Source organism: Salarias fasciatus, chromosome 22 (assembly GCF_902148845.1).
Source record: "Salarias fasciatus chromosome 22, fSalaFa1.1, whole genome shotgun sequence".
NCBI lineage: Eukaryota > Metazoa > Chordata > Actinopteri > Blenniiformes > Blenniidae > Salarias > Salarias fasciatus.
Window position 1 is genome coordinate 15224827 of NC_043765.1, and position 23025 is coordinate 15247851.

A 23025-nucleotide genomic window follows, 5' to 3' on the forward strand; every position below is an offset into this window, starting at 1 on the left:
CGGAGGCGCGAGAGGCAGCAACTCAGGTGAGAAAAAGCTTTATTTGAACAAGTCAGGGAGGGTTCAAAAGGCAATAAACCTTATTTATTCACATTAGCAATGCAATACTGCTGTTGTGGAAGTTACTGGGATGTGGCGACTTTGACGGGATTATCATTTAAGGGAGAGACGGGGCGTGGGGAGTCGGGAGTGAGTCTCTTATCGTTTTACAAGTGAGTGGTGCTCGTTCAGTCGGTACGGCACAAGCAGCGAAATCCACGCAGAGTGATCTGACCTCCAGCTCGTGCTGCACCATATCGAAGGAGTCGTTTGAGAAGTAGACCTCCTCAATGCTGTCGATGATTTCCTGCTCCGCCTGGGGGTCGATGGGCTGCTCCCTCAGCTCCCGCAGCTCCTCCTGACAGGACGGCCGGGCCGGCAAAAAAAAAAAAGACAGACGGCGACGGAAAAGAGAGGAAGACGAATAAAGACATGTCCTCGACGTAAGTACTGGAAAGCCCCAGACACAGCAGGCCACTGAGAGAAAAACAAGGTCAAACCACAGATTCACATCATTTCCAAGTAATAAAAGCAAAAATCTAAAATATAATCATTGAGAGAATCGTATAGAGAAACACAATTGGCAAAGGTCCCACAGGAAATAGCAATAAAAGGAGGAGAGATGAGGCTAGATAAGCAACAAAAACAGAGGGAAAAGGACAAAGGCAGAGTATGAAGGACGAATAGAGAGCAGGCCAGAAAAATAAAAAAAAATGAATAACAGACCAAGGCACAAGGTACGGAAGAGAGGTGTGGGTGTAGACTGGGAAACAGGAGCAAGAAGATGCTCATCACAGGGTTTGGGAAAAGATTGCAGCCTGTTTCGTTGGACAGCTGTCAGGGGAGGATGGCAGGCTGCCACGAGAGGAAAGAGATGATGATGTGAATGAACAACAACAACAACAAAAAAAAAAGGGGAGATTTCTCTTCTGAGATTCTCTGCACAACATCAGAGCATCATTGATTAACATGCTGTGCATCCGCCGAGGCTTATTGCTGCAGTGAGTCTTTTAGATGAAGGGCTTTAAGCCCACACTCCCTCCTGCCTGCCCTAATGAGCTGAGACAGAATCACATGTCAATACAAAGGTGAGGGGGCTGATTGGAATTCTGCATCATTTAGAGAAAAGTTGCCAAAGAAGAGAAAGTACAAAAGAAAGGAGACTCCGGCTAAAATCCCTCCCTGTTATTCCAATTTTACTGAAACAACATGTAGGTACACGGACGACCTAAATCCCAATTATTCCAACATATCAGCCAGGACATGACTCAAAACACTAAACATTCGGAGCGTTAATGCTGATTCAAACTTTTAGCGTGTGTGGGATCAGTACATTGAGGCATCAGCACATTAAAAGCACACCGGCACTAAAAATAGGACACGAGCTTAGGAAGGAAGCAACCCGGGGATAGATGGAGGATGATGGGATAAATGGAGTCTTTACGGCCCCGTATGCATTCACACCGCATTAAATAAACACCCTCGCCAGATAGCAGACACTGATCAAGGAAACCTTGTTACACACCTGCCTAACCACAAATATTCTGCCGGCTATCGGCGAGGGGCGTGCATCAGGGCAATGAAGTGTGCCATCCAAGTAAGTAAATCTGCGACTGTGGGTGACGGTGTGTCTTGCTGAGCGACGTTTATATGAGGCTGCGCCGCTGTGAGTGACTGCTCGGTTCACACAGTGAAATATAGCTTCATCTAATTCAATTACATGCACGCAATCCCATTAATGCCATATATAATGAGTGGACGAGGCGATTGGGAACGCTGAAATGAAGCATTAAAAATGTGCTTATTGCCAGAGCTTGTGCGTGCATCCACCAGGCACAGCGTTTCAGGCAAGTGTGCACATTGCTATGTTGGAATCAGGGAAAGGAGCAAGAAGCAGCAGCAGCAGCAGCAGCCCCTCCTCCCCTGGGGAAATGTGTGGGAGAGCGCGTGAGATTGAAAAGGAGGGCTGGAGGTAGGAGATCACGCTCCGCTATCAAAAAGGTGGGTGGGAAATCAGCTCAAATGAGAGTGAGTGGAAAAGAAAAAAAAAAAAAAAAAAAGGAGAGGAAGAGGAGGGGAGGGGGGTGAGCCGGATGACTCATTGGTTGGGAAAGTTACAGCAAAGAGAGGAAGACAGACGAGTGAGCATCACAACATACAGTGGTGTGTGTCTCCTGTGAGGCTCTGTCAGAGCATTTCATCTCCACTGTGTGGCTGCACGGCTTCTTCCCCCTCTCCTCTCCAAATACTCCCGCTCGCTGTGACGTGGAAAACTCCAAACGTCTTTAAGTGAATGAATCTTTCTGGGGCCACCTCGGGTTAAATAATCCCCCGCCGTCCCCGCCGCTGTGCCGGCTCAAAACAAAAACCGTGTCCTGTGTGGGAAAAAAAAAAAAACCCCAAAAAACAAGCCGCGGTAAGGCTTTGATCAAATTTCACTTTGAGGGATGAGGGACAAAACAAACCACCCTTCGCCCTCTCCAGCTGCGCAGTTTCATGAAATCCTCGTCTCGTTGCGGAAATTAGAAATCTATTTGCATCCCGGGAGCGGGACGGTTTAACAAGCTTTATCAGAGAATCAAAGAGGATATCCGTCTGGAGTGGAAAAAAAAATCAAGCGCGGTGACGTGGAGCAACCAGACAACACAGCACAGCAGCCTCCGTAAAACAAAAAGAGTTAATAAACAATAGGAGGTTCATGGAAAATCCTGTGAGACGCAGGCAGAGAAAGAGAGGAGACAAGAGGAGGGCCAATTATTTCCACTATGGATTCATTCATTAGAGGAACAAATCAGAGCCTCCTGAATATGAATGCGAGTCTAATTGGGAGTATACTCTCGCCTGCTGTTAAACAAGGGGTTTAGCACCGTTGTCTGTTGGGACATTAGGATACAATCATGCCTAACAGCACAATCAAGACCAAAGCGCTGTTGACAGCTGCTGGTTTAGCACGTAATAATGCTGCCTTCCTTTAAATCTTTCAATCCAACGCATGAGTACCCTGTGCCTGTGATCCCATGCAAATGGTTTAACGTATGGCTGCGTCATCAGGCCTCTGAACACATTACCACACAATACCTGCCCTGATTGGGCTCTTCAGCCGTGTTCTAAGACCTGCCAAAGTGAGTGACAATGTCTATTGTGGACCAATGACAGGGTATTAAACCGCCACCAGAAATTACACACTGTGCACCAGAGGGAACCAGGTAATTTAGCCAGGACTGTAATTTATGAGAATAACACAGTATTATGAAGGTGGTGCACTCTGCTTCTGTAATCTAATGTATTCCCTTAAGCAGGTCCAAAGTGGAATTTTATTTTAAATGCCTTGAGCAAATTAAGAGTGACTCCTGCTGGTGGGAAACAGTCACTGCATTAAGTGAGGGTCTGCACCGCACAGTCACAGGGCTTCATGACGGTGGTTAGATTTCCTGCTTCATGATCAGAAGGTCAAACAACTTAAAATTTATTCATTTCCATAATTCACAAAGTTACTTTCAGAGAAGGTGAAAAAAGGACTCGGAGATCTTAACTTCCTGTTGAGTTAATTGTTTCTTCAGACAGTTATTAAAAAGCTAAACTGAGAACTACGGGCTCGACAGTGTTTGTTTATCCTGTCGCTGCTCATTAGTCAATCACTATCAAACCGTCGAGGGATCACACCGTGACGTGACGACGCTCACGAGCCAGATGTTGCTGACAGCGAGCGGAGGATGCTGAATGCGTGAATCACGGAAACACAACCAACACTTTCACTCGGTATCAGAGTCATGACAATACAGGCAGCAAGGCACCTTGATCTCCCTGTCCGACACCGAGCGGGGATGTAAAGTAAATCATGCGGTCTGCAGCTGCCGTAATGACACACTGAGAGGATTATTCAACTTTAATCAACGGGGACTGTGGGTTTACAGAGGCAGGCCCATGTGAGGGCCCGTCTGATTCTCCTGTAAGCTGAGAGGCCCAACATCAAAGGAAGTGGAGGCAAAGCGTAATATCGTCAAACAATGATGCCCTGTGTTTTGGCCCGCTCGCCGAGTCGGCAGGTGTTTGCACTACATGCAGCAGAGTGGATTTATGGGAAATGCACACAAACACACATCCATACTAACTCGCTGTTGGCCCTATTTTGTTTTTCCTAATCTATCACATCATGATGCTGCATCCAGAGACGGCAGGTGTGATCTAAGACTCAAAGCCTTTCTGGGGTCCAACTTCACCAAAGGGGGCAACATTTCAAGGCTTTAACCAAAAAGAGTGTCTGATTACAGCAGATCCAGTTTGACCACGTCGCCCGATACCGATCGTGAAGCCAGGAGGAAAAAAAATAAAACCCTGTGAAAATAAACACATTCATCACCAGACACTCCCACCTGCTCTCATTCAAGATCTAATTACACCTGGAGAATAAATGACAGCTTATCTTATCTGGGACTGATCTCTGTCGCTGCATGTTTTTCGACACTGCAGGTCTGCTGTCACCGAGTATCAACTGAAAAACACAGCAGGAACATGATGGAAATATCCTCCAAGTATTAGAAGAATAACATTATTAACATTGTAAAGCAACACGAGCAGTGGCCTTGTTTTAATAATGAATTCAAATCTGCTATGGGTTTTTCAGAAGAGACTGTCTTTATGGTCATTCATGACTCATGGATGAACGGACAAAGAGAAGGATTTCTATCTTAGCTCTGTCTTTAACAGTGTTCCTAAATCCTGCAGCAGTTACCCATGATGCCACAGACAATCATGCCAAAAGAAAAATAATCTCACAAAATCTAACTAGAGCTGAGTAAAATACTAAATCCCAGTTGATTACCAGAAATATCGCAGCAAAAACCAAAATTACAAGGGTTTATGCTTCTTTGTAAATACAGGTAATTCCAAAAAGAATGGTTAAATAACAGTCCTAAACCTGTAAAGAGCTACTGACCATATAAATCGATCATTTATTTGTTTTCAAACAAGAAGTAAGTTATATTTAGGGAGCTTTCTTTCAAATTACAGAAACTGTAGGACATCAGTATTCAAAACTGTATATGGTGTAGCAATAGAATAGCAGAACTTAAACAGAATGGCAGTATATAAACACCACACACACGCTCTACGCTGTTCATTTGTTCTGACTATTCAAAGTCACAAAAGTAAACAAAAAAAGCCTTTCACAACACTCCTGGATAGAAACTTTCCATTTCCCTGTAATTTAGTGGGTGCCCTATGTAGCCTAACTCGTGCCATAAATAACTGTTCTGTCAGGCGGACTGACACGGATGATATCATTATCGCCATAGCAACAATAATTAAATGGGACTTTTCCACCGTTACAGGCTTTTAGATGATAGTTGTTAAATATTCATTATTAACATGATTAGTGGAACTCAAAACGTAAGCTGCATCATTTCAGATTATGGGATGTAAATGATATTCAGTCTGAGTACATGAGGCATGCTGATGTTCCTATTTAGTTATTTTTCCATTCTATCTTCACACCTAAGTGTGTCTCATCTTGCAAAAGTGCAATGCAAAAAAATCATTTATCATAACTAGCATTACCATTATCATTCAAAAACCAAGACAAAACAACATTTGCGCCATAATAAATCAGTCACGATATGATAGCAGCTCTAATTCACAGTACAACTTATGTTCGCGCCAGATTAAGGTGCGAACCGAAACAAAACAATGTCAAATGTAATAGCCGAGTGTTCAGGGTGGCAGAAATGAAATGTCTAGTTCAATCGCCCCGGCTGATATCAGCTCCCACTGAAAATAAATGGAGTTGGTCACCTTCCAAATGGTACTCAGCTACTTCAACAGAAGGTCATCACTGCGGAGCAAAGTCGCAGCAAAGCAAAGAACTAGCAGTGCATTGAGGTGTCAGTTAAGTAAGCGGCGATACATTACATGGAGCCAATCTGCGGTCTCGCTCCGCCTGCTCTTGACAAATTGCATTTGTACAAGTGAATAATGACAAATTCTTCCTGTGAAAAAAGGATGACTAATTACATTTTCGAAGGCGATCATGTTGAAATAGGAAGATGTTATTACAGCAGGCTGTACCTCACACAGTTCAGTGAAGATTGATGTTTCCATTCATTCAAGTAAATGAAATGATTTTCTTCCATTTCTGTACATTAGCATCTATAATAGACACCAGGTGTCACTTAACTAAGGTCATGATTGTCCATTTAATGTTGTGAATAGTGGAGAACGCAAAGGAGCATATATATCACTGAGCAAGTTCAGAATCAGATCACTTCTGACTTATCCAGCCTGCTTCATCAATTTCAATAATACTGCTTTGAGCACTTCAAATTTAGCAAAAAGCTGCATCAAGGTGTAAATTCAAAAAGCAACAGTACATTAAGAAATGCTGAGATTTTGTTCAAATTAACAAGACATTTTCTGCAAATTGAAGAGCTGACATTTTATGATGTTTATGTCAACGACTATTGAAACCATAAAATGACAAAAGTTGCAATCAAGGACATGAAGCCCAGCAAATGACATGTAAGGTATGTGGCATTGCTTCCAGTTCTATCTTACTGGCATAAATGAGTAAAGTAGCTCAAATTTTATGATTGAACCAGGCTTAAAAAAAAGTCAAAACATTCTGAAATTCATATTTAAGATTTCTGGATTTCATAAACCTCAAACCTGCATGATGCCTGAAAAAGATGTTGGATTTACAGTGCATGATTTCATCATAAGAGGTGGATTACTATTGCACAAAGAAAACCAAACAAACTGAGGACAGGTAGCTATTTACTAAATACTCAACAAGCACAACAATGACTGTGAGAACAGATCAGATTGCAGGACACTGAGAAGCAGTGAAAGGTTTTGAGAGAAGATGTTTTGAAGAAGAATCATGCCCCCCACTCATCAGCAATGCCAGCCTTATTAAGAGTGTTACCTTGCTGGGGATCCTCAGGTTCTCCACAGGACTCAAGTCTGCCATGCTCTCCTGGGGGCTTTTCAGGCCCTGTCAAAATAACGTCCAGGTCACACCTCATACATAATATATAGTCTGGATGTGTGTTTTTTTTTTATTTGTAGCCTGATCCCGATGTCCCACAGTTTGCCGTTTATTGGCTCCATAGAGCTCACAGCAGAAAGCGGAACGGACGGTGAGATTAGTGTGGGAGGAATGTTGTGAAATATCACTACATGTGCAAACTACACACTTCCCTGACCGCCCAGTCCTCAACGTGGGGTCATGCTTCTGTGGTTATCCAAACAGGCGAACTGGGCATCAGAGAAAGGAAAACACCGCGACATAACGAGGTCCTTTGTTTGACAAACTGACGCCTGAATGTGCCCTTTAACGAGCCACACGATGAGCTGTCAAGTTAGCCACTTAGCTCCGTTAGCTGCCGTGCTAGCTGCCTGCAGCTGTCAGAAAAAAGACCGTCCGCAGCTCGGACTCTGCGCGCGCGGTGTGCTCACCTGACGGGCCATAAGAGACTTGATCTTCTGCATCGTGAGTCCAACTCCTCTCCGGGGGCAAACAGCCTGGCTGAAGTCTCAGTTTTGTGTTGTTGTCAACTGTGCGGCTCCATCACTACGAGAAGGAAGCCATGGTTGACTGTCACGTGACGGGTACGGCAGGCACGGAGCGAGTGAAGCATTCTGGGAAATGTAGTTTTGTCGTGTGTGCGCTCTAACCTGCTTTAGCTTACAAAGTACTACATCTTCATACACGGAGGGTAGATGTGACACTGAGACAATTTGTTGTTCAACAGAGAGAAAAATACAAATATCTTGTAAAAAATTATATGAAGCGTTGTGATTTGGTTACAGTGTGATAAGTGTAGCACTGCCACACACCACTGGGTGGTAGTAAGTTAATAAGAGACAAAAGACGCACAAGACACAGAGAGGGAGAGAGAGAGAGACAGAGAGAGAGAGAGAGAGAGAGAGAGAGAGAGAGAGAAAGAGAGAGAAAGAGAGAGAGAGAGACAGAGAGAGAGACAGAGAGAGAGAGAGGAGGCAGATATGGGTGGATAGATAGATAGATAGATAGATAGATAGATAGATAGATAGATAGATAGATAGATAGATAGATAGATGTCAATACACTGAAGCAACACCGACAAAAAACAAATGTTTTTTTTTAACAAACAACAAAAAACCCCTCTGAATTCATCTACACTTGAATATATGCAATGCAATGAACACATAGAATGAACACATGAACACATATGAACACACAGAACGCAGTAAAAGAAGCAGAAGAGAAAAATGTTTGTGTATAAAGTGCCCTGAGGTTTATAAAGTTTGATTCCTCACACAGTCTGTATCGAGTGTTTGCTGTTGTCCTTTTCTTTCATTGAATTTTGGTCCTATTTCTGTGTCTGACTGTTTAATATTTACTTCAATGAGCAAGAGTAGCCAGGCCATGATGTGAAAGCAGCGTCATGCAGTTCAATCTCTGCCAAGCAAGCAATTAGACCTATCTCTGGACCGTGAACTGTTCCAAATAATTACAAAAACGTTGCTGCCAGACAAATTCCTCTTGCTCTGTAATTGCCCCTTTAGGTGTTATGTCAAGCAGCTCTTGGTTAAAAGCAGACAGCATGCAGCAGACAGCAGGTAGCGCGAGCTCTAGTTCCTGGTTAATGATGCCTCGGGCGATTTCCCAGTCAAATGAAAGGTGAGGTCGCTCTCCTCAGGTGAATTTGCTCCGCTGTTGTTTGTTAGGTACTCATCCACAGTGTGGATCCTCCCTTAAAGCATACACTGAGACGGAACAGATGGCAACCCCTACCCGGAGATGCCACCACAAAGACAAGGCACACACAGTTGGTCAGTTCAGAGGCTATATTTAGAGCTGGATTTAATAAACTACTTGTTGTTATGCAGGGGAGCGTTATGATGAGCCACACTTTATAATGCAATATGCGAAGATCATCTTTTCTTTTCACATGTAATTTATGAATTAAAGAGTCACAGAATATTTGCAATTATTTTTAAGGTCATCACAACATGTCTATAATATACATTTGATAATATATTGTTTTCTCTCTTGTGGGATTTATTCGCAAAAGGATTTTGAAACTGTTTTCAGTACATCAAGTAATAATCGTTTCAGGTTTTCATCAAAGGAATTTAGTTATCTTTTTTGTATTGCATTTGTTGTGACATTGACCGAAGCACTTGGCATGGAACAGACATAATGAGGAGGCAGCAGGATGTTGGTCTTGAGTTGCATCATACCAGAAACAAATACCTCTCTCAGGAAAAAAAAGTCATCCGAAGGTTAGGGAAAGTAAAAGAGATTAATCCCTGATAATCCTTAATTACTTTTTCAATCACAATGATTTTCATCTGTTCTCCTAAAAACTTTGCCATCTATGACTTTGTTTGCATCACTTTTGTCTTCACAGCCGTGTCACACATACACGTGCACACAAGCCTAAAAAATAACGAGCATCCTCATTGGCTATCTCTTAGAGTCGACCTTGGAAATTTAACTGGTATCCAACATTAAACCAATCCTGTTCATAACCATCAAAACTAAGAAACCCTACATCGTCTAATGGTAGATTCATCTTTGAAAATACGCAGAGGAGCCTATAGATGGGTAGAATATTCATGTGCTGTGTAGCGCGTGCATGCTTTTCTCCACTCGTGACAAGATGTCAGCAGGAGCGGGTGGAGGGCACTCCGCCACATGCTGAACCATCCGTCTGTCGCTGCCTGTCTTCATCACGCCAGGTACACGGCATACCGATACAACGGGCCGGCGAGCAACGGGCCGCTCTGCGACCGTCTCTGCAAATTCAACTAGTTCAGAGGAGCGATCGCAGCCAAGACATCAGACAAAGACTGACTGTGAAGCAACAGAACAACTGACAGCTTTGCTGGCTTTTGCTTTTCGTCCTTTCTCTTCTTTTTTTTTGTGAGGGTGTGTGAATGAACAAGTGTTCATTTCCAGTCATTGCTTCTTATCACCTTCCTATGAAGATCGGCAAACACAGAGAGCAATATAAATGCGTAAAAAACGCTACAGAGATAAAGACATTATTGTCTCGGTTTGGTTGGCGGCAACAAAAGCATATTTTTAAAAGAGGGAAATAGTAAACAGTTATATCTTTAATAAAGTACAAAACAAACATGTGAATGCAAACTGTACAAATATTTACTGTTTCTTTATGATTTTTCATGGTCGAGCATTTCACAATGACTTCTGTGAGCAGGAAAAAAAAAAAGCTACATTTAGGGAAATGGGAAAAGAGGAACGCAAGAGGAATAAATAGACAAAACCGAAACAAAATGATTGAAAATAAGGTACAGTATGTAGATTTAGCAAAATGATCCATGTGTACATTATTTACAATTGACCTGAATAAATTTCATACAAGAAGGAAACATTCATGGCAACACTTCTCACAAAACATACTTTTAGGAATATTACAATAGAAAGTTATTAATGATAAATTAGCGCTGAAAATAATACATAACAAAATAATAAACAAAGTATTGTATTTTGAGCATCTTGTTGGTCTTCCTCACAAATTGCATGGTTGAACAGGCTCGTTTAGTTTAAACCAAAAGATAATTTTGCAAAAAGCAAGACAGTTCTATCTTCAGTCAAACGTTCACATGACAAATTGAAACACACATACATACATTGTCATCTCACAGTAATGTCAGCAGAAGACGTTTAAAGTCTGTCTTAGGCTTAACGACAGCAGTGCATGATCGGGTTGTGTGTTCACACAGATCTCCTTCATCCCTTGTTGTGCAAAAAAAAAAAGCTGGGCCACCAAAAATCAGTGCTTGACACTCTGGTAACACAGACCCAAGAGAATAAAGCTCACGCGAGTCTCCAGGCAAAACCAACGCTGCAGGTTACTTCAGCAGACTTTGACTCGGGGTTTCGGGAACGTGCCGGATCACATCGTAAATGGTGGTGTGCATGTCCTGAAGTGACTCGAGGCGAGCCAGAGACCTGCACGAGGCCTGTGGGACAGTCAGAAATGGAAATTAAGAAAAAAAAAACATGGATGCTTCTTGATGTGTTTATATTCTCAGTTTTTTGAATTACCTGTGCAGATTCAGATTTCCCAGGTATGGAGACAAACTCGTAGATTCCAAAGTCTTCTGTGGCATCCTCGTGGCCTGCTGGCACATCATTTTGTCTTTATTTTGTCAAGCTTTACATCAGTATGGAGTATAATACAGAACAATGAAAGTTACAGCTACTGTCAAGATGATAATCTTAGCTTACTTTTCTGCTTGAAGTTCCAACTATCTCCAGTTTGTTTACTTTAGGAAATAAAGCCTACGGTGGCATACATTGCAGAGATTTGGGGAGGGAGCAAGAGTAAGATTATTTACTATTATAATCTCATCATCTGTGAAGATTATGCTTTAATTTGCTACATAATTTGTCCATGTGGTACGAAGTGGACTCAATATCCTTAACCTGGCAAATGGGTTGATGATTTGTGTAGCTGAGGTTCTAATGTTTCATTTAACTTGTGACATGTTTACTTGCCCTATTTTAAAGACTTAAATCATATAAGTCTTGATGAAAAGAAATAAATAGATGGAAACAGATTATTTCTCTGAAACACATTTCGAGTGGAATTTACCAAAAGTGTAATGGAGACCATTTAAATTAGTTTAAAAAAAGGTGTAGTGCTCACTTGTAAGCCTAACAGTTCCCGAAATTAAAATCTATTTGGGGGGATTTCACTAAAACTTCACATTTAAGTCATCTAACTAGTACAAGAAGAGTTTCTTTTTCCTCTTCTTCTTCTTCTTCTTCTTCTGCTTTTTCTTTGCTTATGAATCCCAGCAGCCATAACAGACAGCATTTTATGATGTGGGAAGCAAAATAAAAGAAAATCAGGAACTACACTGTGAAAACCCCCTGTCCTTCTGCCTAATGAAGCATTATTCAAGACCACTGAAAACACAGGGGAACATTGCATTATCTAAGTCATGCTGAAGAAAACATAAGCACTTAAAAATCATATTTTACCTGAACGATGTGGTCTTTTCTGCTCTGTAAACGGTCTGTCAATAAGAACCAAAGACAGAAGTTACTCAAAGCTCACAGGTGGATAGAGGCTACTTCTATAAATTCACATTTTCTTTTCATATTTAAGCCTCTTACCTGTTGTAAATGCCCAAAAGCACTGTTGAGAAAACAATAAAGACAGGAAGAAAGAAGTGTTCTCAGATGAACAGATGAAGACATTGAAAAATGTTCCAAATTATTTATATTTCTGATTAGTTCCACGATGCAGGCGCTTGGAGCGTCAAAATATCTTATCGACTTTAAAATCATGGCGTTTGAATGCCTGGATTCAAATCTTCAGACAAATCAAACATTTGTCTTGGTTGTGGTGTTGCATCCTTTTTCCTGGAGGGCCGCTGGGTTTCATTCATGAAAGGAGCTCCGACACACACAGAGCAGCATTATTCAGAGATTTAATATCACAGAAACCCAGAGGTCACTCAGAATGGTGACCCTCAAAGAAAGGGACTTGAAACCACCGATACGCAGCAGAAAAACAACATGACAAAGCAAAAATGAAAGGAGGATGCTGTCTGACCTCTCTTAGGATGGCAGTTTCTCCTGAGAAAGAAGAGCAGCATGCAGCCGATGACAAACAAAGAGCAGACAGTGATGACGGCCAGCCAAGACACCGAGCCACCCGCCTGGATGTGCTTCTCTTTCCGTGTTAGGAAACAAGAGAAAGAAGGGTTTGATATGAGCGGCGCATACATCAAGCTATGCACATTTTGAGTAACTGAATATTAGAAATAACCAATTCCAATTTAATAATGTTAACTATTTCTACAGTCTTCAAAGGACTGGTGTGGACTTTCACGTAAATTACAGTTTTTACTAATAATAAAAATATCTTCACAAGTAAATATCCTTGTGAATTTCATTCATGTATTTAAATACGTAGCATGATTGTAAAACGCTGCAGTCATGAGAAGATTCTTTAGATAAGTTCATGAGAGATTTTGATGTCCATAAAATAATGATGAATTAAGAGGCTTGTGTTGACTCAGTAAACAGCGTTTTAAATCATGTTCGGCATCAGTAGGAATTATAATGTGCCTTTCTCGGTATCTCCAAGACAACCTATCTATTTTGAAGATCAGCACACAGGCGAACTCCGCACGCTATAAAACTTAGTCAACAAACAAATACAACAGCTGTTCTCCACTGTTGACTTTCCCAGCCAGTGAACTTTAATACAGGCAGCAGACGTTGGATCCTAGCAACAAAGATAAAACCTCCGTTTTATAATATCCATGTATATTTCATCTTATAACCTTTTTTTTTTTTTTTTCCTCTCAGCTGTTTCGCTCCAGCTGCAGTAGTTTATCTGCCCAACTCTCCTCAAAGCCAGCCCAGTGTTTTGTCATTTTGGCTACACGTATTTCTCAAAAAGCCCACCAAACTCCATTGGTTTTTTTTTTGTTTTTTTTTTTTGGCACGGCAAACTGTTTACACAGTGTTTATCTCAAAAGACTCTCGAAAACCCAGCCCACGCTCTGCTCCCTTCAGCCACGTTCCACCCTCTGCCCACCTGTTCCGAGGCTGGCCACCACCAGAGTGAACTGCGCCTCGTCCTGCTTCTGCGTGGCGTTGTTGAACGCGCGGCACAGGTACTGCTCGGCCTGGGCCAGCCTGTAGGAGCGCACTTCCAGCCGCGGGCCCTCGTTGATGACCTGGCTGGCGTTGCGCCTCTTGGAGATCCAGACGTAGCTGTTGGGGGGGTTGGAGTCGGCCTGGCATTCGAAGAAGACCAGCTCCCCGGGGTTGATGGTGAACACCTCCCCCGTGCGCAGGCCCTGGACGGAGCTCACCTCCAGGTTGTACGGGCCATCTGCGCGGGGCGACAGCAGGCCGGGAAAGCTTTTAGTGTAGTGTAGAGAAATTTGTTCTCATGTTCTCCCTGGGCGATCTGGTTGATCCAGTTTTCTCAATATGTAAATATTATTTGAGGTTTCCATGAACACCGATTTTTTTTTTTAAAGTCAATACCATCGGCGATCAGTGAAATCTCACACAATCAGGCCACTGTACCACCAGGCCATATTAGAGCTGTCAGTGTGTGGGACTGTGCGGGTGGATGAGAGCATCACTGAATGTGTGCTGGCACACAACGTCCAACAGAGACACCGCGCTACTCACCATTAAGAAGAAATAAAAATAAAGAGTTTTCTGGCTTTTCCAGCACAGTAACAGCGATCCAGCACAAACTCCTCCAAATATCAAGCGAGTGACAGAAAAGTTCTTACGTAACTTCATGTAAGATACATTATTTTTCTGTGAAGCTACAATTCCACTCATAATGTCACGCCGTAATCATAATTTGTCACAAACTGAATGCCTCCTTGAAACAAAAGCCTTCAGCAAAAAGAAATGCTAATGAAGTGACTGATTCTTTCCTGGCTGCGGGAACAAAACGTTGTAATTTCACTTTGTGTGCGTACTAAGATCCATCCATCGATCCAGTTTCTATGACAACGCAATCTCGCAGGGGGGCTGGAGCCAGTCCCACACCACGATGGGAGAGGGGCAGGGTACAGGCCGGGCAGGTCGCCAGGCAATTACAGGGCAAAAGCAGAGAGAGTCCATCACACATTCACAACTCTGTTCAAATTGAAAACACCAATTAATCCAGCAACCACGTATCTGAAGAATCTGCACAGGGAGAACATGCAAACTCCAGAATATTTTTTTTTTTACAGATTTCTGTTCCTCAAGCAGAATCTGTTTCTTAGCTACAGCTACCACGCATTCAACCGATTTCCCAAGAACCGGTTAGTTATTAGCTGGTTTTCAGTTTCAACCCAACAAAAGAGCAGTGAGCTTTATCAGTGCATCTACGCCCTCCATGGCGGAACAGACGAGCTCTGTCAGATAAGTCAGCGCTTATGCAAATAACATCTCACAGGAGCCACGTGTTTTTCAGCTGTCTGTCGGCTGATCTCACAGATTTACATACTTCCTAATAAATCTAGTGCACGTGAGCGAAGGGAGGGGGGGGGAGTGTGTGTATTCTGTGAGTTGCTGGTATGATTTTCATTGCAGTTACAAAAATCTACTACCAACAACTTTGATAATAAATCCAACTAAATATGAGGTAAGGTAGATAAATGCCAAATGAAACTGTAGTGTGAGAAATCACAGAATCCAACTGGTTAAAGGTCAAATAAAGTAATAAGTAATAAAGATTAAAATATATGTATTGCAGCTCCTTTGACATGACCATTTTCTCTATTCTAGTGCTTTCCTCTTAAATGTCAGCTAACAATCAATGTCAGTTAATATCATCACTGATAAAAACATGTTTTCAGATTTAACCGGTGGAATTAAATTTGACGTATAAGAGGAAGAAGAGGCTCAGACCAGAAATCACCATGGAATAACATTTCCTCAAACGCTCATGATTGCTGGTCTGACGCCAAGTGTGTTTGTTTCATCTGACCTGCTTTGATCGATGCAGGTTTGTAATTGTCTGTTGGTCTGATCCTGAACTCTGTTCGCTCTGAACAGCGAGACAGCGACACTTCTGGGAGGACAGATAAGAAATGGAGCGATTTCGCTACTCACAGTAGACATTGAGCTCCAGAGCCCTGCTGTCCTCTCCGGGGCTGACGGGGTTGCTGGCCACGCATCGATATGTTCCCTTATCCTCTTTTTTCACGGGGCTGATTAACAGCGTGGAGTTGTCCCGGGAGAAGTGGTATCTGTCGCTGGGAACCAGCGGGACATTGTCCCTGAGCCACTGGAAGACGACTCTTGTTCCTCTCTCAACAGAGCAAGTCCACGTTACGTTGGCCTTATCCTCAACGACCGCGTACGACGGGCTCTTTTCTATGACTGGAGTCGACACGGGGGCTGAGAGGAAACAAGACAAACACAGGCAATGTGATGCCCTCTCTAATAAATATCATTAAACTCTTGACCCGATCTGTAAAAGATGAAAACTCACCGTCCACTGTAACACGAACGCTTCTCTCCTCCTTGATCACCTGTCCGGTTTTATTGTGAAACTCGATGTTGAGGCTCAGATGATAAGTCCCCTCGTCACCCTGGTTCAGGTTCTGGATCAGCAGGGAGACGTTGGGCTCTCTGAAGAGGACGTGGTTGCGGTACATCATGTCGGTGATGGCAGTGTCTTTGGTGAACGTCACCAGCGTGGTCCTGCTGCCGCTGAGCTTGGTGTGAGACCAGGTGCCCTGGATCTCAGCGTCGTCCAGCGGAAAGTGAGTCTCCACGAAGAGGAAGAGCGGGTCGCCTTCAATGCCGTGATGAACCAGAGCGGGCATGTGTATGTATTCTGAGCTGACCTCTGAAGAGGACAGAGAAAAATGTTGAAGAAACAGAGTTAATGTGCAGCCACTGTGAGGTCTCCTCAACATCAGAGTTCATACAGAGAAGTTTAAAAGCTTGATTCAGGAAAAAAAAAATGCTTCAATATCATTTTACAGTCCGTTCCTTCATCTTCTATATGGTTTACTCCAAGTCAGCATCTCAGTGGTTGCAGCCAGTTCCCGAACAGATCAGCAGCTCATCACAGGACTAACTGTCATTTTTGCACCTTCGGGCAAGAGAGCGTGACCAGAGAACCTTTTTTGGACCATGGGAGAAAATCTAATTGGCCAAAGAAAGCCCATGCACATGGGGAAACGTGGGAAAACTTATCAAACTCCAACCAGCTTGGTGCAGGGGTGCTCAGCATTACACTGCTCTGCAGTCACCATTACTGCTGCACTTTCAGTTTCCCACAGCTTTACTTTAGTTTCCATCGAAATATAGTCTGATCATGGATAACATTTGCCTTCATTTTGCTTGTAGCCTCCTTTAAACCCGGGCACGTAGCAGGGTCATGTTTTGTGTGTTTCATGTGTTTTGACGGAATGGGCAGATGAAAAGGAAAACGTTAACTCCAGTCCAACATCTCCTAGTTCTTCAGACGAATCACTACATGATTGCGAGAGGATAATATCTGATTTTTTTTTTAACTGGAATGCCTTTTCGGTGGCAGTTTTACAAACTGTATAAACATCTCTGATGGAGAGAGGATCTCATATCCATTTGGAGCTGTCTCATTTCACTCTTCTTAATCTCTGCCAATTTCTGTGGTGAATAATTCTGAGCTGCTAAATGTTCCACTCTGCTTATTACAGTAACTAACTTTGCGTGACAAAGCATCATTTCAAATTATTACTCCATAGATCTACAGTATTTCACATACATTATTAGACACTTCACCACTCCACTGTGATGTGGAAAATAGATCAAATATCTGCAACATGTGAAAAATAATCGGGCATTATGACCCTTATGTTGATTTCTATTGTGTTGCACTGAATAGGAGCAATTACTGCAGAAAAAAATGAGTGTAGGGTAGGGACGAACTAAAGAGTGTAGGTTTTCCCAAGACAATAATGGGTTTTGACAACAACGAAAAGTTGCTATTATCAATTTGCATTCTCACAATGAAGTCTTGTCATCTCGAGGCAAAGCCCATTGATCCTTGGCAGTGGCCATATTATTCACAGCACAGCCATCTCTCCTTGCTCCTTTGAGCTACTCCACGTATTGTGTTTTTGAAGAATTCCCGATATTTCCCGTGATACAGCATGTTTTACTAAGATTCTAAACCACAAACTAAAAAGGAAATCACAAAAACACAGAAACACTGAATTTGAATATAACCAAAAGAGCAAGCACACAAACTGAGACAGCAATGGATCTCACATGCTGTTTCATCAGGGCTGAAATTAATATTAATTAGTGTTGAGTACAGGGGGAATAAAAGAAATTAAAATTATTTTAGAATTCACTTTTTAACTACATAAACCAACAAAAAAAAGAATTACTTTCAAAAGTTAATTGTGCTCTACTTTTAGTTGTGTCTGTTATCAGAGATGAATTGTTGTGACACATCAGCTGTCAGCACTGTGTGGGGCAGCGGAAAGACTGAGTCACTCATTAGGCTCAGCTGAACTTACACGCTTAACTGGAAGTCAGATGGTGGCACAAAAACATCGATTCGGTCTGTCTGAGTCAGTCTTTATTAATGACTGAAATTCTCAAATACAAGCCCTCAAGCGGGGGTTGGGGGGTTAATTCTTAGGCATTGAACATGACACCTGCTCTTGAACGAATGAATAATTAACCGCCAACATGCAGACATGTCTTACGATGGTGCGAAAAGACATGACAAATATAAAGAGTAATAAACCCACTGAAGCTATTATTATTCATTATTCCATTATTATTGGAATTGCATTATTGATAATAATCAGATACTGGTGCATTACTGTCAAAAGTAGGAGAGTTCATGTTTTGAAAAGTCATTTTTAACACTGATAAAATACATAAAAACTATTCCCAGTCCAACAAACCAATAGTGTGTGTCCAGTAGACGACTTCATTTGATAAATAAAGTCACACCTGTTTTGACAGACTAATCACATAATCTGTATCCTAGTCTTCAAGCTGTCCAGGTCCTGAAAGTGTAGTGAGTTAATATTGACCCAGCTCCCTACGGAGAGTTGTTGTCAGGCAGGAATGAGGCGTCTCTTTGATCCGCGCTCGTCTCTGAACAAACGTTTGGGCCGTCCGAGGTAACTACGATTGTTGATCTGTTGCACCTTGCGGTCTGTTTATCCTGTGCCTGGTTGCCAGGGAAGTTTGTTCACTGGCTACAGGAACCAAAAACAAAAGACGCAGCAAGTTTTCAATGTTTTTTTCATGTCAAGCAGAGATCTGAACCTAATGCTCTCAGTGAATTTGACCAAAAAATTATAAGAACACCATCTGTTAGTTAGTAGTTTTTAACTTTCTGAGTTTATTCCAGTCTGAAAAGCATCTTTCTTCCGAGCGGTGACCCATGCTCGTTTGACATTTGAAAGTTAAAAAGTGAGGCGAAGCGATGGCGTCTGTGCGGATGCCAGGTTGAGTTAAGCGGCAGCATGTGAGTAGGCAGCGCTACTGTGAAACAAACTTACTAAAACCTCACAGTTTCTCGTTCATAGTAATCTCCTTCTTCTCACTTCTGTCTCCGAAACTTCTCCCTTTCTGCTTCAGATGCACAGATTGACAGGATAATAGTCATGACAAACTGTTGTGTTGTTTTTTTTCCTTTTTGCTTTTTTTTTTTTTTTTTTTTGATTAACAAAAAGTGTGGAAAAGCAGAATCTTGACTCAAAAAAAGTGATCCATGTTATTCCTCGCATGCATACTTGTCAGGCAGGTCTATGGAGACTCAGCCTCAATGTTGTTGATCACAATAGATCCACTGTGCGTCTGGTGTTATGTCCTAAATAGTACGACCATCGCGGACGCAGCGCGTTCCAGACGACGAGCCGGCCCTCCGGCCAGGCGCTTCTGTGTGCGAGCGTGTGTGTTGTCGGTAGCAGGCGTGTGCCTGTGTTTACACCAGCTGAGATCCGGGGCGAAGAGGCAGAGGGAGAAGCCCGCTCCTTCACTGTTGTCCCCCAAACACTATGGATATTGTTGTGTTGATGGAGAGGAGATTACTGTGACAATGGGTCATCTTGCGTTCGGTCGCTATGCCCACACACACACACACACACACACACACACACACACACACACACACAAACGCGCGGACTCAAACAGCCGCATGTGGAGACCCACAAGCACCTGCTTCTTATCACCCTCACACATTTCCAAGCTGTTTGGACACTAAATAAAGTCAGCGGGTGCGTGTCCCAATACCAACATCTCCTTTTCGTTTTCAGATAAGACAAAGTGTGCTCCTCTCAGGAGGGCTGATGGTAGAAACATCCGAGCAGGGGGTTTAGTCCACTTTTGAGCCACTTTTCTGTGACAATGATCTTCTGCTCTGAGCGCACGTACATGTTACACTGAGTCAGGGAGCTTGTGGTTCATGTCACTTCTGCTTTCCACTGATACTGTCTGTGTGCCTTTACTTCCAGCAAACAACAGCAGAGGAGCTAATTCTGTGAAGTCACGCAGTGGTGACTATGGAAAGAACATGCAAAACAACCAGAGAGAGAGAAGAAGCACAAGACTTCACTGGAAAAGGAAAAAAAAGAGAGGAGACAGGGTATTTCTGGAACAATCGTAGCTTAGAAACATTTTATAGAAAGAAAACTTTAACATCTAAACTGCAAACACAAGACTTTTTGTGCCAGCAAAAAAAAAAAAGACAATTTTTCAACCCACTTTCATATGTTCTTCTAAAAAACTGCACCCTTTAAAGATGAGAGATTTACTCAGACAGTCATATCCTGCCCACCGCAGTCAAACTTCCTTGACTCATCCCTCAGTTTTGCCTCGCCGCCGAGCCGAGATAGCAGCCCGACTGCGTCGAAACTGCACTGTCAACTCCAGCAGAGCATCACTCACCTGTCAGGGCGAAGAGAACAGAGCAGATGTACAGCGCCGTCCTCCCCGTGGCCTCCATGGCATCTTACCCTCTGGAGGATCTGTGGCACTTCGGACGGGCAAAACAGTGAGTGTGAGGATGTGAGACGGAGGAGAGGACGAGCAGAGAAAGAGGTGGTGGTGGTGAAGAAGGAGGAGGAGGAGGAGGACAGTGAGGAGGAGGAGGAGGAGGAGAGAAATGTGACTGGTTGTGGCGACAACATTTGCCAGGGAAATGAGAGGAGCTTGCTTTACTGCACTCAGTTACAGACTCCTCCCATGTGACACCAGGAGTAAGAAGAGGTCCACCTGGCAGAGGCACAGCGCAGTATCGTCATCGTACATACAGCCCCGAGGGCGAGCGTTTCACTGCGTCAAAGAGAAACTGAGATGCGAAACTGTAAAAGGAGAGTTGAATGGAAAGTGTTTCTTTACATTATGACACACCAGCTGTCGACGGGCTCGGACCTCCAGGCTGCGAAACAAAGCTTTTGACCGTTAATACAGGAGTCCGGGTATGTTACAGAGCTTTCAGGGGGCAATCAGCTCCTCTGTCTTCAGTGATTTTGTCAGTTTTCCACTAATAGAACAAAAAAACAGGCCGAGACGCTGCTGATGGAGTGAAACTGACTGAGGAATGTCAGTGCCTGCAGGATATAGACCTGTATCAATATCAGAGAGATGCCTTGACCGCATGTCATGAAGTGGTAGTAGCACTCTCGGCTCATAAAATTGCCCATAGGTGTGTTTAAATATGGGCAGGTGTCTCTTTGTGTCTTCCCTCTGTTGGATTGGTGGTTTTTCCAGGATGTACCCCGCTTTCGCCTGAATTCAGCCAACTGGAGCCACTCATGACCCGAAGACGAATGAAGCAGGGCAGAAGATGGATGGACGGATAATGTGAGAACAATTTCACACGGCTTTTTCTTTCCTCGAGTAGGCTTTTGAAGGAGAAAAATTATTCCAATGAATCAGATAAAAAGTTCGCATTTACTTCTAGTGTGAGGAACAAGCTGTATTTATTGTGGGACATAGAGTCAGCTGAAGGGAATCGGTCTGGGACTGTCTCTCCTCAAGATCCCTCAATATAATCATCCACGAAAGGATGGTTAAAAGAAATCAACAACTTGGTGGAGCTAATTGATTTCCAGAATGATTATGTCCTCACAGTTTATTCAGTGTACAGAATTTGCCAAGTGTTCCATGCAGGAGTTTTTCTCTGTGTGTGTGTGTGTGTGCACGTCCTCAGAAAGGCTGTGGTTGACTTAGAACTGAACTGCACCCTGGATGAATCAAGCTATTGTAAGCTGCATAAATAAGTGCCTAGTTTGGTGGTGGCACCATTAAAGACGCTGATTTTTTTATTTATTTTTTATTTTTTTCCCACTTACTAGTTTGCGCTTCATCATGGGATTTCTTTTTACTGGGAGAACCAAGTCCAATGATTAATGCTTCAGACTAAAGTCCTCATGCTCTATTTTCATACAAATAGAGTTTTTGTTGATCAGAACACATGATCTGACAAATTTGACATGGATTCACATCTCAAGGAGTTATCAAGCCCTGTTTTGATTCACGTTGTACAAATTCAACTTTGATCAGGAAACGGCTGCTGCATGGATATCAGGCAAATTATATTATGAAATCATAAATGTCTCTACACACGGTTAAAAAAAATGGGGTTTTACCTCAAACTTTTCTGCTTTCTCATTGTCGACCGGAGCACTTATTTGTCCTCATCTTGCAAGTTTCCTTTTCACCTTTAGATGGAGTCAATGCACCATAAACTGGCTGAAACGTGTCAATGAATGCAAAATCACCTGTCCAGCAATTTAAAAAGGGCTTCATGTTTACTTTCTGTCTTGTTGTATTGACGCTGGGATAATAAATGATAATTTTATTTGAATTGAAAAAAAAAAAACTAGATTTTGATCTTCTACATGCAGTTTAATGAGGCAGCTTTGTCTGTCTGTCTCAGGTATTTTTAATATTTTTCATATATCTTTTGAAGGATTCACTCGTTTACTGAAAACTAGTCAATCAAACATTAGAAAGACAATGAAAAGAACACTGTTTTTTATCATTGTTATCATTATCATCATCAATCAATCCATCTTCCATCTTCACCCTCATTGTGAGCCCAGTGTGAAACATTCTTTCACTTGACTTTACGTTACTTTTCTTTTTCTTTGATATTTTTGATTACGCCAGGCCAGACATTCCCCTTCAAAAAGTATGTTTTATATTTCTATGTTTCTGTTTGTAGGTTAAGTCTGTTCCAATATGATAATACACTTCTGCATAGCAATCCAAACAGAAAGGGAGGATTTTGCCGGAACAAAATAAAAAAATTCACAAACACACATAATTAAGTGTTGATGGTTTAGCACTGTCACCTAACAGTGAGAATATCCCTGGTTCAACTCTAGGTTCAGGGCCGTTTTCTGTGTTTGCATTAGAGAATGATTTGTCAGATCTACGATGCCAAAATGTCTTTAAAATGATGGAATGATAAAGTTTATACTTCAAAATGTCTCTGGTGCATATTTCTTGGATCGCTCATAATCAGC

At 42.5% G+C, this 23025-nt stretch overlaps 2 protein-coding genes across 6 annotated transcripts in view; both read right to left on the minus strand.

Moving 5' to 3' along the window:
- vps50 (VPS50 subunit of EARP/GARPII complex) overlaps nucleotides 1-7637 on the minus strand; it is an 86414-nt gene extending 78777 nt beyond the window's left edge. For both annotated transcript variants that reach the window (XM_030120453.1, XM_030120452.1), the window contains exons 1-3: nucleotides 7492-7637; nucleotides 6959-7027; nucleotides 275-397 (exon numbers count right to left, since the gene is read on the minus strand). In XM_030120453.1, coding sequence (XP_029976313.1) covers nucleotides 275-397; nucleotides 6959-7027; nucleotides 7492-7524 — 225 coding nt within the window. In that variant the 5' untranslated portion in view covers nucleotides 7525-7637. The remainder of the gene's footprint in view (nucleotides 1-274; nucleotides 398-6958; nucleotides 7028-7491) is intronic.
- Nucleotides 7638-10316: 2679 nt separating this feature from the next.
- Nucleotides 10317-20621, minus strand: hepacam2 (HEPACAM family member 2). Of its 4 annotated transcripts, none has more exons than XM_030120973.1 (9): nucleotides 20438-20616; nucleotides 16023-16382; nucleotides 15641-15928; nucleotides 13608-13907; nucleotides 12615-12734; nucleotides 12173-12194; nucleotides 12038-12072; nucleotides 11096-11172; nucleotides 10317-11010 (listed from the first exon to the last, which is right to left on the minus strand). In XM_030120973.1, the coding sequence occupies exons 1-9, from the start codon at nucleotides 20493-20495 to the stop codon at nucleotides 10900-10902; spliced, it is 1371 nt and encodes a 456-aa protein (XP_029976833.1). In that variant the 5' UTR covers nucleotides 20496-20616; the 3' UTR covers nucleotides 10317-10899. The 4 variants fall into 4 exon arrangements, 2 of the variants coding, with proteins under 2 accessions (XP_029976833.1, XP_029976834.1); XM_030120974.1 differs by having other exon boundaries at nucleotides 11096-11169; nucleotides 20438-20614; XR_003934013.1 differs by lacking the exon at nucleotides 10317-11010 and having other exon boundaries at nucleotides 11095-11169; nucleotides 12615-12729; nucleotides 20438-20619.
- Nucleotides 20622-23025: the final 2404 nt, after the last annotated feature.

Bases quoted from the DNA above. Each gene is read 5' to 3' on its own strand.
- hepacam2 (XM_030120973.1), bottom strand. From the start codon at position 20,495: ATGGAGGCCACGGGGAGGACGGCGCTGTACATCTGCTCTGTTCTCTTC. The intron at 15,929-16,022 runs GTGAGTTTTCAT...GTTTCCTCTCAG, and splicing joins CGTTCGTGTTACAGTGGACG to CCCCCGTGTCGACTCCAGTC. The intron at 12,735-13,607 runs GTGGGCAGAGGG...TAACACGGAAAG, and splicing joins GGTGGCCAGCCTCGGAACAG to AGAAGCACATCCAGGCGGGT.